A 17,395-nucleotide genomic window follows, 5' to 3' on the forward strand; every position below is an offset into this window, starting at 1 on the left:
AAGCAATTTTATGCCTTCTAAGAATAGAGCCAAGAGGCAGGAGATACAAAGAAAATAGCAGGGGACCAAGTATGGAGCCTTGTGGAACCCCACATGATAGTGAAGCAGAGGAGGATCTAAATTCATCTAGCCTCACTGAAAAAGTTCTTTGAGTCAAGTATGACTTAAACCACGCCAAGGCAGTACCACGAATGCCCACACAATGCTCCAGACGAGATAATAAAATACTATGATCTATAGCAGGGGTGTGCAAAGCCATTCCTGGAGGGCCGCAGTGGCCGCGGGTTTTTATTCCAACCCAGTTGTTTAATTAGAAAACAATCCTTGCCAATAATTACATTTCATGGCGTTTTAGTGCTTTAACTCTGCTATGTCAAGTCATTCTCAAATCCTAGATTTTTTTTCCATTCTAAAGATATCCAAATATTTTGAAGTGTAAAACGGATGGGTAATTCTCAGTCCTTGACTTTTTTGTCTTCTCTTTCCTTCCAAGTATTTAATTAAACCAAATAGTGCATGATAAATACACACAGGTGTAAAGGGTAACAAGCAAAATGGATAACTGCTGGTTTCTTTTGTCATTTGCATCTTATTGCTAATAAGGAGCAATTAAAAACCAAGAATGCAGCTGTTTAAGACTTAAATAAGCAATAAGGGTTCAAAATCTTAACGAGGGAGATAACTAAAATGAAGCAGAAGTGTTTCTAGAGCAATAAGTGCTTCTTATTAAGCAATTGGGTTGGAACAAAAGCCTGCAGCCACTGCGGCCCTCCAGGAATGACTTTGCACATCCCTGATCTATAGTATCAAAAGCAGCTGTTAAATCGAGCAGAACTAAAATCACATAATCCCCTGAGTCTGTTGCCAAAAGGATGTCATTAACAACCTTCAGTAATGCAGTTTCAGTACTGTGAAGCGGCTTAAAACCAGATTGAAACACTTCGAGCACATCACTTTTATCTAAAAAAGGCTTTCAATTGAATATACACACTTCTCTCCAAAATTTTGGACAGAAATGGAAGCTTGGAAATCGGTCTAAAATTGGATAGAACAGTGGGATCTAGGCATGGTTTTTTGATCAATGGTTGCACTATGGCATGTTTAAATAAATTAGGAACTACGCCTGAGGAAAGGCTGCTATTAATAACGTGGGCCATAGGCAGAAGTTACTGGATTCTTTCTTTCCCAAATATTTGAAGAACATGTTCACTGTATTCTCAGTGCTGATGCATCTTTGGACTCATATAAAGTGGCTATTAAAATCAGCGGTTTCAAAGTTGGCTTCACTGTTACAACAACAACAACATTTATTTATATAGCACATTTTCATACAAAAAGTAGCTCAAAGTGCTTTACATAATGAAGAAAAGAAAAATAAAAGACAAAATAAGAAACTAAAATAAGGCAACATTAGTTAACATAGAAAAGGAGTAAGGTCCGATGGCCAGGGTGGACAGAAAAAACAAAAAAAAAAATAAAATCTGCAGGGGTTCCAGGCCACGAGACCACCCAGTCCCCTCTGGGCATTCTACCTAACATAAATGAAATAGTCCCCTTTGTAGTTAGGGTTCTCACGGAGTCACTTGATGCTGATGGTCATACATATGGTCATTCATATGGCTTTTAATCCATCCATCATTAATTAATCAATCAATCAATCAATTAATGACTGTTAGTGTTTGTCTGGTTTTAAGCTATATGTTGTTACACATTAAAGTAATGCACACGTCATATAATGTATACCTATCATAAAGAGCCTTACGGCATGGATAATGTGTTGCACAAAAATACAACTTATTTAAATATTATGCAGCAAAAAATATGCCATACATATACAGTAACTGGTAGAGAGAGTAGATAATAAATTGATTAGATGAGCAAAACTGACTTATGTAATGCATGACATAGTAAAAAACCTAAACACCAGACACCCTTTGGAGTTCCAAAAGAACTGCATTATTTGCTTAAATGTGATTTTACCTGTCCTGCTTGCCAAGCTGTAGTTAGTGTACAGCTACTCACGGCTCACAGCACAAGCACTTGAGGCACTCAATGTTCACACTGCAAGGGTGAAACAGTGGCTCAAATTCTGTTGTTATGAACATAAACATGACTAACATACTTGATGATTCTGAAACTTCGTTCACTCCTGCTACCAAATTCTAACAAATCTACTTATCACATTCTCCAACAGCTTCCATAGTTCCTCTTACTTTTCTTCACCCCTCTGACTAAAAGATCTCTTCCAGCCAGGCAATGGTTTGATACACAGCCTTCTCCAGGGATCACCTTCACATTTGTTACTTAGTTGAGGAACTTTCTTCACAAACACCACCACCAGATTCATTTCACACTAATTTGTTTTCCTCCTTCTTGAACCTGTTGTGGCACAGAACCATTTCCATTGCATAACCAAATTCTGAAATCCTTTCACATTCAGCTTTCCTGGCAATGAAGGTAAAGCCCCTGTGGATTCTGCTCTAACCATCAGCACTGATTCTAACTCATCCATTGAAATCACCAACCATTACAGTCATGTTCTGTGGCACCCCAGATATCAAACCCATTAAACTGTCCCAAAACGTATACTTCTTTTCCTCATGTCTGCCAATCTGTTGGGCATATACAGTAGATGCTAAGACTGTAGTCACCAGCAGTATACCAAAAAGCATCTTTACACCTACAATATGCTCACTAATCCTGTTCACCTTCACCACTTTGCTACACCAACCCCAGCACTGCCATCATTTCTCACTCACTAGAAAAATACACATGCCACTAATCCCACTAAATATTCTCACACCTTTGCTTTTACACTTTGTCTCCTGTATGCAGTGCACATCTATTACCTGTATCCAGCACTACTTCACCCAAATTTTCCCATCATACTACTAATATTTCAAGTCGTAATCCTTAAACTGTTTTCTTCACACCCTTTACACACTACCTCTCCTTTATATTTGATGCCACCAAGCTGGCCTCCTCACAGTGCATCAAGTCTTGGACTATAAATCACTATTGCCCCATTTATGGTTAGGCTAGGTTCCCCAGCTTTCGGCTTGATGTAGGAAAATGCCGGTGCCCACCCATACCTTGCATTTCTTACTTGTCTATTTTAGTCATCTGGACGTATCGGTGCTGAAAGGTTAGATGATAACCTCCTTTAGTTGCCTTATATGACAAGTAAGAGGGATAGTGATATTATTCTCTCTATATCACTACATAGACACACTTTGAAACGAGTGGTAGGTTTTCCTGAATGTGTACAACATTTTCTGCTGTCTGAGTAATAACAGATTGAATTCCATTCCTCAAAACAATCAATCATTTTCTTTTGGACAAGCTTATTGACTTTCTCTCTATGCTGCCATGACATTAATGGTTTCATTTAAAATACAATCCATACTCTTCAGCTTCTCTTTCCACTGCCTAACCTCCTTCAGATCATTACCATTTTTGACCCTGCACGTAATTACCCAAGTGACGCACAGTACATCTTCAAACCGGACAATGCATCCTTCTACTTACAGAGCATGATTGTCCTGAAAAAAAGTAGTGACTCTGCTTAGAAGAGCTTATACAAGTGTGGGTAGACCAGGAGGGTTTAGGTAAGACTGAGGTTATATATACATACATACATACATACATACATACATACATACATACATACATACATACATACATACATACATACATACATACATTCATATTATATATATATATATATATATATACACATACATTCATATTATATATATATATATACACATACATACATATTATATATATATATATATTCATATTATATATATATTATTATATATATATATATATATATATATATATATTATATATATATATATACACATACATACATATTATATATATATATATATATATATATATATATATATATATATATATATATATTCATATTATATATATATATACACATACATACATATTATATTATATATATATATATATATACATACATAGAGTAGATATATACAGTATAAATATACATACAGTACAGTATAAATAGAAAGTTGATGTTCATTGTGGCCCCTGTTCGTTCTCTGGAAGAGCAAAGCCAACAAACGTCTGTTGTTAAAGGACTGGTTTCCAGACTACTTTTTTTGGGCTTGTGCACAAACTTTCCTTTTATTTGCTTCCTTCTCGGCACCTGTCTTGGAGTGTAAAATCTTCACATTTTGAAACTATAGACTTTTATAAAAAAAACTTATGATTATATTAAGTTTTAATTTTGCTCTAATGAACCAGAATGAACTATAGGGTAATTTAACTGAAGGGCGATTCACATTGAAAGTATTCTCACTTATACATTCTTCCTGTATTGCACCAGCAATTTATAACTTTAATGCTTCTTCAGTCAGCTTATAACTTAATGGTAGAGGGAATGGAAAACAGTGTGAATGCTACAGAATTAAAAGCTGTTTCAGTCAGTTTATAACTTGGGAATGCACAACAGTGGTGGGAATTTGAGCACAGCCATCTATCAAAAGGACAGTTAGTCAATCAAATGTGTGTAATGTCACATGTCCCGGAGCCCCCACATGCAATTTCAACAAAAATAATGGCTCTTCCGGAGGAAATAAGCAGAACAACACAGGAATTGATGTCCGAGACTAAGACACCTCAGAAAGAGAAAAGAGGGACCATTTTATGTGAATGTCAGGGAATGTACAGTTATGCATTACGCTGGTTACTATGAAAGCTGCCCAGTACAACATCCACTCTTGACACTGCTGGTCTTCAGTAAGCTTCTCTAAAACTATATCCATACTTTTGTTATCTATCTTATTTTCTATCTCCTATTGGTATTATTATACTTTAATAAATGCCATGTTGCTTTTACATTTTTGTTCTTTGCCTTTATATCTTGAGTGACTGAAGTAAATATTAGGACACCTGATATGGGGAGATTGCTGCTTTCTTGCCCACAAGGTTTATCAAGGCTGAGAGTACAGAAGAAGAACCCATTGGTTGGTAAGTGGTAAATAACTAAAAAGGTATTGAGCCTTGATGTGTCATTTGTTAGTGCTGGTGACAATAGGTCCCTATCTGGAGTTCTGATAAGTGACGGGCTTGAGGCATCACTCTTATGATCAGATCCTATGTGAGATATTAAAGAGTGACTGGCAGTAGGGCATCACTCATTGTCAAATGGTGTGACTCAGATCTCGGGGAGGGATGGGTGGACAAGGAATTCTGCAGAGTTACTGGCAGTAGGGCATCACTCATACGTAGTTACGTAAATAGGATGAGTGCATGTGTGTATCTGTGTGTGTTTAGTAGTAAGTAACAGACTTGGTAAGACTCACAAATCCCTAGTTAATACAGTGTCTTAACACCCTGACGCTCTTTCTGACCAAGCAGATGTGGTAAAATTAGTTCAACAAATGAGAGAGCAGCTGACACAGCCCCGGTGGCAGCACAACATATCAGCTTTGTGGAAGCTGACACAAGGAGAACCATAGCACTAGCATTATGAATAGAGAGGAAAAGCAAGCTTGTCTGCTATGTTTTGAGCCCATCACTGGCCAACTGTTGAATAGGCATACTAGCTCCATTTCTTTCAGGAGAGCCAACTATGATTTGGATGAACATTTGGCAGCTGATTACTAAATTGTGAAAAAAGAAACCCCAGCAAGAAATGGGGTTATTCCTGACCTGAACACTGAAAACTGTCGAGATTAGTGCTATGACAACAACAAGCCCATGTAGAGTCAAGCTTTTAATTTCTGGGCAAAAACAACCAGTGAGAGTAGAACTTGCTGCCTGTGATTACCTTGTGCACACATTTCCCGATCCTTTGGCTAGGCTTGTTCAGAGGCATTCATGGATGTGGAAGAGTTGGTGGAGATAGTCATGTGCCATTGCACTCGCTATAAAAATGACTACACAGAAGGTAAAAGAAAGAAGAAAAGGACTCCTTTTCTTCAAACAACAAACTTGACACATGCAAGTCATTATCCTCCTGCCACCTCCATATGCACTTATCCTGACACAATAAGATATGGTTGTATCTGGAAACCCCAGTAAGTCAGTTGTTGAATGATTTCTTTTCAGGTGAAGCAGCTCCCACTTTGTGTATTGAATGTTATATGGCTAAAAGGGCAACAAAGTGTGCTGCTGTGCAATGTGATACTGTGATGACCTTTACTCTATTTTTGGAGGATGCAGAGCCAGGACCATCATCCCTTACAGAAGCTACTCTAAACCCATTAAATACTCTCCAGTTTCAGTCTGAAAACAGTGAAACGATGATTTCCATGTAATGCTAGAAATGCAGTAGGCCATATCATCAAGTCTTCATTACGTCTTTGACATATATGAGGAGGTCTGCTGCTTCTGTGTTTCATGCCCAGAGTGCCAGCACCACCACCTACCTCACGGTGAGTATGCCCCATTGGTGTCTTTACGCATTATAGGGGTACCATTCGAGTGAGTTGATATTGAAGGCCCACTTGAGTCTTCCACTTGAGGACACATATACATGGTCATTAATTATGTCATTTGATATCCCAAGGGATATCCCCCTAAGAATGGCCATTTCCAGAACTATCACCCAGGAATTATCAGGGGTCTATATGCGAGTTGATGTCCCAAAAGAAGTCCTCACAGACCAGGGGTGCACCCTTTTAAGTTTGACATGATTAAGGATTTTTTTTTAAATCCTGCATATACAGTGGCATGCAAATGTTTGGGCACCCTTGCTTAAAATGTCTGTTACTGTGAACAGTTAAGTGAGCAGAAGATGAACTAATCACCAAAAGGGTAAAGTTAAAGATGATACACTTCTTTAATATTTTAAGCAAGATTACATTTTATTTCCATCATTCACAAAATACCAAAAGAAATGAAAAGGGCCTGAAGCAAAAGTTTGGGCACCTGACATGGTCTTAGTAACTCCTGCTTTGGCAAGTATCACTGCTTAAACAGTGGGGCGAAAAAGTATTTAGTCAGCCACCAATTGTGCAAGTTCTCCCACTTAAAAAGATGAGAGAGGCCTGTAATTTTCATCATAGGTATACCTCAACTATGAGAGACAAAATGAGAAAAAAAAATCCAGAAAATCACATTGTCTGATTTTTGAAGAATTTATTTGCAAATTATGGTGGAAAATAAGTATTTGGTCACCTACAAACAAGCAAGATTTCTGGCTCTCACAGACCTGTAACTTCTTCTGTAAGAGGCTCCTCTGTCCTCCACTCGTTACCTGTATTAATGGCACCTGTTTGAACTCGTTATCAATATAAAAGACACCTGTCCACAACCTCAAATAGTCACACTCCAAACTCCACTATGGCCGAGACCAAAGAGCTGTCAAAGGACACCAGAAACAAAATTGTAGACCTGCACCAGGCTGGGAAGACTGAATCTGCAATAGGTAAGCAGCTTGGTGTGAAGAAATCAACTGTGGGAGCAATTATTAGAAAATGGAAGACATACAAGACCACTGATAATCTCCCTCGATCTGGGGCTCCACGCAAGATCTCACCCCATGGGGTCAAAATGACGGTGAGCAAAAATCACAGAACCACACGGGGGGACCTAGTGAATGACCTGCAGAGAGCTGGGACCAAAGTAACAAAGGCTACCATCAGTAACACACTACGCCACCAGGGACTCAAATCCTGCAGTGCCAGACGTGTCCCCCTGCTTAAGCCAGTACATGTGCAGGCCCGTCTGAAGTTTGCTAGAGAGCATTTGGATGATCCAGAAGAGGATTGGGAGAATGTCATATGGTCAGATGAAAAAAACTCTACTCGTCGTGTTTGAAGGGGAAAGAATGCTGAGTTGCATCCAAAGAACACCATACGTACTGTAAAGCATGGGGGTGGAAACATCATGCTTTGGGGCTGTTTTTCTGCAAAGGGACCAGGACGATTGATCTGTGTAAAGGAAAGAATGAATGGGGCCATGTATCGTCAGATTTTGAGTTAAAACCTCCTTCCATCAGCAAGGGCATTGAAGATGAAACGTGGCTGGGTCTTTCAGCATGACAATGATCCCAAACACAGCGCCCGGGTAACAAAGGAGTGGCTTCGTAAGAAGCATTTCAAGGTCCTGGAGTGGCCTAGCCAGTCTCCAGATCTCAACCCCATAGAAAATCTTTGGAGGGAGTTGAAAGTCCGTGTTGCCCAGCGACAGCCCCAAAACCACTGCTCTGGAGGAGATCTGCATGGATGAATGGGCCAAAATACCAGCAACAGTGTGTGAAAACCTTGTGAAGACTTACAGAAAACGTTTGACCTCTGTCATTGCCAACAAAGGGTATATAACAAAGTATTGAGATGAACTTTTGTTATTGACCAAATACTTATTTTCCACCATAATTTGCAAATAAATTCTTCAAAAATCAGACAATGTGATTTTCTGGATTTTTTCTTTCTTATTTTGTCTCTCATAGTTGAGGTATACCTATGATGAGAATTACAGGCCTCTCTCATCTTTTTAAGTGGGAGAACTTGCACAATTGGTGGCTGACTAAATACTTTTTTGCTCCACTGTATATATCAGAATAGTGGTAGGGTGTACAGTCAGCATAGTGTCAGAGGAAATCAGATTGTAAAGTGAAGTCCTGATACCTTAAAGGGTGCAGGAATGTCTAGGGAATAGACACGCAATGAAACATTCAGTTCTATAATTGAAACTAATAAGGCTGGTGCCTTTTACATTTGTATACAAACCAATTTTTATTTTAAAAAAATGACCATTTTCATTCCAGCATACAAATGTATTTCTGGCATCAAAATGATAAGTTGGAGAATGAATTCATTACTTACCTCAGCTAACAAGGTTAATGCGTGCACACTATAAACAGATGGTGTAAAACTTGAAGCCTCCGCAACTGTAAGCATAAGATCTGAAACACAGTGAAGGGTGAGGGAGGCAGAAAGAAATGTAAATTAAGCTCAATCAACACATTAGTAAAATACAGGCAATAAATATACTGTAGTTATATTACTAACCAACAATGTACATCTTAAATATCAATTGCAAAAACATAACACATTGTTTAATTCAGCTTCAACCTTACAAAACATCTGTCAGAATCTGGGCCTGTTTAAAAAGGGAACAGATGTTATGATTATAATGGCCTTTTACCACTAACAAGAGTGCCGTAACAGTATGAACAGAAGAAGTTTAGTTTCCTCCTATCAAAAGTTTGCTACATTTTAATGAAAATCTGTTCACTTTCGACTAGGAACATTACTTTAGCCATCCAAGCTTTACACAGACTGTGGGTAGAGATTTACCACCTGCATCATGTCGCTCTTATTTCCTCCAGTCAGATGCATGGTCTTCACCTCTTCTTTTTAATGCAGAATAGTGGAAAATGAGATGTGGTCAAATCTATATCAAGTATTCCTGTTTGGTATCCTTAAGCAGTTCAAATTTCTAAAAATTGCATAAGCATGGTGGACTGTACTAGATTAAAAAAGAAACTATGCTTGTAAAACTGCTCTAGGAATATTCATAAAGTACATGAAGTAATGCATAAAGTAGATAAATTTACCATTGTGTTTAAAGGCAAGGTGACCTGCACAGCGGCCTACAATCAATGACTGAAAAAACAAAAATGCATGATTTGCATTTACACTAAGAACCTGTTTAACATTACAACTTGTTTTTTTTTGTGACACTCCCTAGTGCTGTAAGTAAAGCAGGGCTGGCAGTCTGTTTTACCTCAGAGGTACCATCATTAAATATGGCCTTTTCTAATATTCTTAAGGTTACCTGCCTGCAAGACTATGCCAATATCAACACCTTTGTCTCCAAATAGTTAATAAGGGAAAAAAGGTCTTTCTTTGAACTATTCCCATAATTCTAGGAACAGTAAAAGTCTAAAGCCGGTGCCACATGATGCCACTTCCAGGCACAAGGTATGTCAGATTTGTTGTCATTGGACAATGTCAATTTAAACAACTTAAAATCACTGGGCACATCAAAGTACATGACTGCGTGTTTATATCATAGTCATGCTCACCCCTTGTACTGATAGCCAATAGTGTGCTGCCTGACAGTGCTGGTGATGTACGATGGATTAACAGGTTTGGCGAGTTCAGCTGCAGTCTCATCCCCATTATCTTTTATTTTTCTGTTATGGTTTGTAAAACATGAAACATTAGACAGAAGAACCTCTCTGCTCTTCAGCCTTTCTTTGAGCCATTCTCTTATGAATTTTCTAGCATGTTTTGGGTCTTTCTCGTATTGCAAGATCCACTTCGGCTCTATGACAGATGGCCTCAAATTGTCATCAAGCATTTTCTAGTCAGTGTTAACCAATGGTTGACTGTATGATTGTAAGCTAGCCAGGCCCTGAGGCAGAAACATGGCCAAAATAATAATGCATTTACCTCGATCTTTAATTAAAAATAATTTGTGGATTTAATTGATATTTTATTTTACTGCTATGAATAACAAATTTTAAAATACTATAACAATGTACTCCTTGATTATACTGCTTTCCCAGAAAAAGCAAAATGTGATAATATACATCAAACAATTTTAAATACTTGACAGATTATGCACATTCTACACAATTTAACAATCATGAGGACGAATGAATATCCCCTAAAAACTGGAATATACAAACCAGCTAAAATGCAGAATTGCTGAATTACTATACCTTCAACATCTGTTTCAAGACTGCTGCCATCTACCACAATTTGTGGTGACGCTTTTACTTCTAGGTTCCTTCGAAGCCATGTTGTCTGCTCTAAGGAAGAGCCAGCAATGTTGCCAATAGCTTCGACCACTTTGTGTGTAACATCCTGCAAAAAAAAATAAAACAGATTAGAGAAATGAACTTAAAGAGAAATAAAAAATTAAGTTAAATAATTAATAATTAATTATATTTTTATGCTAATTATTTATAGAAATTTTTTTACCTGAAGGTCTCTTTGATCCTTCTTATTTTCTAAATTGGGATTCTTCAAGATAAACTCATTCAGTACTCTTAAGAAAAAAAAAACAGATTGGTATTATTAATGTAAGGATAATTATTTACATCAAAACAAATTGCGCCTCAAGTTCACAGTACTGACTCCCAAAGACTCCAGCCGTGAGATTTAGTGGGAGCGAAAAATGCAAGTAAGGAGGGCAAGGAGTATTTATCAGGGAAGATCAAAATGCACTCTCTGAGCTGAAGGTAATAATTGCCTTCGTCGGGGCCTCGCACGGGGGTGGGGAGTGGGAACACGTAAATGATATAAAGTGAGATATAAAGAAGGACAACAGGGAAATAAAGAAATAAATAAGAGCCCTAAATGAGAAAAATGAGAAACAACATCAGAATATAAACGACCTGGAGATATGTTTAATTACAAAGTTTACTACAAACTTTATAGAAATGCTACAAAAACGTGATGAATAAATACGGCAAAATATGAGTAAGTTAGAGAGTAAAAACAGAGTACATTCATGGGGGAGAGAGAGAAAGAAGAAGAGCAATCTATGTCAAAGCTATCATATGTATCAATGTACTACCTTAACCTAAGAATACAAAATGTCAACAAAACTTCAGAAGCAATATTTCTATGACCAAACAGTGAACCTATTGAGCTGGAATGTCAAGGGTCTCAATCATGAAATAAAAGACAAAGAAAGTAATCTTGCACTTAACAAGTCTAAATGCCAAGATTGTATTTTCACAGAAGATTCACTTATCAAGCAAGGACCAGTTTCATTTACAAAGAGAGTGGTCTGAGAGTGGAGTTTTTCACTCCAGCTATACAAAGAAAACCAGGGGTGTGGAAAACTGAATACACAGAACTATTCCATTTGTAGCGTCAGATGCAATGTCTGATTCTGCAGTGCGATATGTCATGGTAATGATTTTGAACACTATCTATGCACCTAACGTGGATAATAGAGCTTTCTTTCAAAATTTATTTGCAACTATCCCTAACACTCACAAAATTATAATGGCCAGAGACTTTAATTGTGTTTTAAATCCAGGCCTAGTTAAATCCTCATTAGCAGATTTTCAAAAGATATCTAGACTGAAAATCAATTTGAATAAAAGTGTGAATTCTCTAGCACCCAATATTGGACTGGATACCCTCCCGTTTATCTTAGCAGAACAATTTAAAAATCTTGGGCTAAACATCACAAGTAAAGAAAATTTTGCTGTCTGCATGGAAAAAATTAAACAAGACTTGAATAGGTGGTGTACCCTCCATCTTACATTAGCAAGGAGAATTAACATTGTTAAGATGACCATCCTTCCAAAGCTTCTCTTCCTATTTCAAAGCAACCCCATATACATTAACAAATCACTTTTTAAGAAATTAGACTCAATCATAACTTCATTTATTTGGAATTTGAAACATCCACGCATCCAAAGGGCAACTCTACAATGACCTAAAGCAGAAGGGGGCATGGCACTACCTGACTTTCAATTTTATTACTGGACAGCAAACATACAAGTTATAAAGACCTGCGCATCAACACAAATCGATAAATATACATAAGCCTGGTCTGCAATAGAAATAAAATCTTTCAGTACTTCTTTATATTCCCTGGTCTGTGCCCCTAATAATACAAATTACCATCAGGTCTAGCAACTTCTCATCAACACAGTTCTTCCACTACTTTGCTAAACAGAACTTGCCCAATTTTCCTCACCTCCCACCTTGTTCTATTCCAGAAAAAATACTGATCAATGTTGAAGATTCAGATAGTATCTCTTTAATTTAATTCTTTAGATTTTTGTTTATCATTGGCTGAGCTTTCAAAGTAGCAACTTCCTTTTAATATATGACATGCCTTATGAAAACAGTAGTATTTCAGCAGTGACAATAAGTTTATTGGATTAACAGAAAATATGCAATATGCATTATAACAAAATTAGGTGCATACATTTGGGCACCCCAACAGAGATATTACATCAATACTTAGTTGAGCCTCCTTTTGCAAATATAACAGCCTCTAGACGCTTCCTATAGCCTTTGATAAGTGTCTGGATTCTGGATGGAGGTATGTTTGACCATTCTTCCATACAAAATCTCTCCAGTTCAGTTAAATTTGATGGCTGCCGTGTATGGACAGCCTGCTTCAAATCATCCCATAGATTTTCAATGATATTCAAGTCAGGGGACTGTGACAGCAATTCCAGAACATTGTACTTTCCCTCTGCATGAATGCTTTTGTAGATTTCGAACTGTGTTTTGGGTCATTGTCTTGTTGGAATATCCAACGCCTGCATAACTGCAACTTTGTGACTGATGCTTGAACATTATCTTGAAGAATTTGTTGATACTGGGTTGAATTCATCTGACCTTTAACTTTAACAAGGGCCCCAGTCCCTAAACTAGCCACATAGCCCCACAGAATGATGGAACCTCCACCAAATTTGACAGTAGGTAGCAGGTGTTTTTCTTGGTATGCAGTGTTCTTTTTCTGCCATGCAAAGAGCTTTTTGTTATGACCAAATAACTTAATTTGTGTCTCATCAGTCCAAAGCACTTTGTTCCAAAATGAATCTGGCTTGTCTAAGTAAGCATTTGCATACAACAAGTGACTCTGTTTGTGGCGTGAGTGCAGAAAGGGCTTCTTTCTCATCACCCTGCCATACAGATGTTCTTTGTGCAAATTGCGCTGAATTGTAGAATGATGTACAGATACACCATCTGCAGCAAGATGTTCTTGCAGGTCTTTGGAGGTGATCTGTGGGTTGTCTGTAACCATTCTTACAATCCTGTATTTTTCTTGGCCTTCCAGACCTGGGTTTAACAGCAACTGTCCCTGTGGCCTTCAATTTCCTGATTACATTCCTTACAGTTGAAACTGACAGTTTACACCTCTGAGATAGGTTTTTGTAGCCTTCCCCTAAACCATGATACTGAACAATCTTTGTTGGCCAGTGCAATTTTCTACTCTGTGGTGTTCTGGACTGGTAACATCACTTTAAGTGATGCCCACCCAAGCTATTTAAAAGGGCAGACTCTCAGTTAAGGGACACAATCTGGATGTAGTAGTGAAGGACAGAATTAAAAGAAAAGTGAGTGCCATCATAAACAAAGCTGCACACACCCTCACTGAGTATCTTCAGCCAACAAATCATTTAGCAGAAGTGTGTCAAGAAACGCTACTGGGGCTCTTTTATACCCACAGCAATATTTCTGCATAATGACTCACTGGGACTCTTCTCTTATCAATTTCCAAGTCAGACGTATTTTCTCCCTTTTTGCAATCCTTTTGTGCTTTTGGGGGGTGGTGTTGTTGCTGTTGTTACTATGTTTCTTGAGCTTCAGCAAAAGCTAAATTTCTTCTTGGCACAAATAAGATCTTATTTATCTGTCTGACTATCAATCCATCAACATCACCCTCTTCTGGACATTTTCATTTATTATAACAGATAATGCACAGGAACTAAATTACACTATATATGTTAATTCCATTTTAATAAATTTCCAATAACATGGTTCACCTTATTTTAAAAAAATATGATGGGTCACCTGCACGTAAGGAACATTTGAAATAAAATAAAAGAGGAAAAAAACATAAAAATTGACAGAACCAGATCTACTGTAGCATTTTGGTGCTTAGGACCCTAATAGAGGAATTTAAAGCAGAAGACAACACTCATTCCCAACATAGCTAAAGGACATGCTGTAAACTTTTGAGGTGTTATATTGTATCTGAGAAAATTTAGGTTGGAAATTACAACAAATATAAGTTACCATTCAATCTGATATGGTATGTAGAGCTTTGTAGTGCAAATTATCCCAATTTAATCTATCCCAAATTAAAAACCTGAAACATAAAAATATGGAAAAAAATCTTGGGGGGTCAATACTTTTTTTCAAGGCACTGTCTATTTTCCCTGTTTATTGTCTTTTACTGTGCGGTATTTGCACAAAAAAAAAGAAGTTGGTTAATGTTAATGTACACTAAAGGGACACACATGGGATCAAGTGAAATTTATTATCCCACAACTGTGTAGGTTTAGTTGGAAAAACTATGTTGACTGCTGAAAATTAATTTTACCTCACACAGATACATTAGCTCATTTACTTTCAAATTACAAAAGACTAAAAAGGTTAAAGGTTTTTCTGTGTAATCATCTTTCAAAAATAATTTTGAATGTATTAAGATAGGACAGAATTTTTAAAAAGTCAGACAAAAAATACATGTGCACAAAGACTTTACATAAGTTTATGAAGTAAAATGGAAAAATTACCCAAGAATAATGAACTGGCCTGGTGCTGGAAGGCCAAGCTGAACAGAATCCTTAAGTAAAGTAAGAAGTGAAGGCCAGCTATCCACCAATGTGGAGACAGGAATTCTTAAAAAATACAAACAGACATTAAATGAATTTCATGTCACATGCAAGAGAAGATTAATTACATTAAAAATATTAAATGCACTGTCAAGGCAGAGAGACTGTAGCAAGTGTAATGATTCAGCTTAACAAGATTATTTTCATGAAAATTATGTTTTTTAAAAAAAAGGATATACTGTAATACATTTTGTGGTACATTTAAAAGAAAACTCCAACATATCAACATAAACATGTGCTACAGTAATGCTGAGGTAAAGAACAGTTTAATAACTAGATCATTCTCATAACTACTTCCCACTATTAAGGTTTTACTGGCAACGGCAAAAAATCAGCAACCAGTTAAATTTTCAGAAGTAACAACGTTAAGTTTTTTATTTGGATGCATATAATGATATTAAGTTATATTAGTTTTATACTCAAACCTTTAACCACCTTAGTGTTACATTTTTTTTTAGAAAAAGCGTTGCATTCTTTGGCTTAAAAAAATGTCCATCCATCCATCTTCCAACCCGCTGAATCCAAACACAGGGTCACAGGGGTCTGCTGGAGCCAATCCCAGCCAACACAGGGCACAAAGCAGGAACCAATCCCGGGCAGGGTGCCAACCCACCGCAGGACACACACAAACACACCCACACACCAAGCACACACTAGGGCCAATTTAGAATCGCCAATCCACCTAACCTGCATGTCTTTGGACTGTGGGAGGAAACCGGAGTGCCCGGAGGAAACCCATGCAGACACGGGGAGAACATGCAAACTCCACGCAGGGAGGACCCGGGAAGCGAACCCAGGTCACCAGGTCTCCCAACTGCGAGGCAGCAGCGCTACCCACTGCGCCACCGTGCCGCTTAAAAAATGTCATATTTATTAAATCTGATCTTTTTACTGTAAAATGTGCAAAACACTAATAGTACAAAGTCAGAAGTGTAGAAAGTATAATGATAATAACGAATAATAATAAAAATAATGCTAATGCCATGTGTACTGTCAAAATGTGTCATTTGTGTTTTATATGTTGAAGCACAGTGAAATACACAATCCAGTGTCACAGTTTTGAACAGCACACCGCACATGTGCTATTGACACGAGCATCACTTTCAGATTCATCAGAATCATTTAAAATTTCGCTGTCCATTTCAATTTCACTACCTGAAAACAGATTCACTTCATCATCACTGCTCATATCACTGTCAAAAGCATGCAACACCTGAGCTGCTAAAAAACGTTTCTTACGAGATGCCATTATTAGACTAGGAGAAGACGTATCTGCACCGTAGCCTGGGTAACACTTGGGCCTGTTGCTTACGCAAGACATGCCTATATCGTTTCCCAAGCAATGCTCGGCATTAACACTGTTGGGACTTTTACAGCCCGAGTAATCCTCGTGTCTAACGCTTACATGAGACTTATCCATACAGTTGCCTGAGTGATGCTCAGGAGTAACACTAAGGAGGTTAATGTATGTCCACACACTTTTTTTTACCTACAGTATACTAAATAAACACCTAAGGCAGAATCAGGTGAGTCAGGCTACAGTCATAACCAAACCTGACTTGAATGACATTGCCAATCCAGCATCATCACCAAGCTATCCTTACTCACATTTCTTTTTTTGTAAATGAAAATAAACTTTATTTTGTATTCTAATTGCATTTGTTTTCTATACTACATAGGACCAGCAGGTTGCCTAAAACAATATTACAAATTACAAAAAATAATTTTTAAATCAAGGATTCTACTACTCAAACCTTATTCCATTAATGCATTTTATCTTGTATGATGGTTTTAAGCACAAGATTGCAAATTCTAATTATAACAATGTAAAACCTTTTTTTACCTTTGTACGTATGCGTAAAAAAACTGTAGCATACAAACTTCCAATGACAGATGCTTCTGTTAAAAAAAAAAGAAACAAAGGATAGTTTTTTATGCAGCCATTTTCAGTAATATTATATTGAAAGGAATACTCCACCCAAAAAAAAACAGTATATGTTATTTGGCCCATGTAGTGATGGAAAAGAAAAAAAAATCTCATGTTCTCATGCAGAACAGATATAAAGAATCCAATACTGA

General features: G+C 37.4%; 2 protein-coding genes across 7 annotated transcripts in view; one reads left to right on the forward strand and one right to left on the reverse strand.

Moving 5' to 3' along the window:
• pgm3 (phosphoglucomutase 3) overlaps positions 1–17,395 on the forward strand; it is a 111,584-nt gene that overhangs the window by 72,935 nt on the left and 21,254 nt on the right. The gene's annotated exons all lie outside the window — the stretch shown is intronic.
• dop1a (DOP1 leucine zipper like protein A) overlaps positions 1–17,395 on the reverse strand; it is a 131,370-nt gene that overhangs the window by 20,582 nt on the left and 93,393 nt on the right. For all 6 annotated transcript variants that reach the window (XM_051924850.1, XM_051924849.1, XM_051924851.1 and 3 more), the window contains 5 exons: positions 17,160–17,215; positions 15,218–15,322; positions 10,923–10,989; positions 10,661–10,805; positions 8,814–8,893 (listed from right to left, as the gene is read on the reverse strand). In XM_051924850.1, the coding sequence (XP_051780810.1) occupies positions 8,814–8,893; positions 10,661–10,805; positions 10,923–10,989; positions 15,218–15,322; positions 17,160–17,215 (453 nt within the window). The remainder of the gene's footprint in view (positions 1–8,813; positions 8,894–10,660; positions 10,806–10,922; positions 10,990–15,217; positions 15,323–17,159; positions 17,216–17,395) is intronic.

Source organism: Erpetoichthys calabaricus, chromosome 3 (genome assembly GCF_900747795.2).
Source record: "Erpetoichthys calabaricus chromosome 3, fErpCal1.3, whole genome shotgun sequence".
Taxonomy (NCBI): Eukaryota; Metazoa; Chordata; class Cladistia; order Polypteriformes; family Polypteridae; genus Erpetoichthys; species Erpetoichthys calabaricus.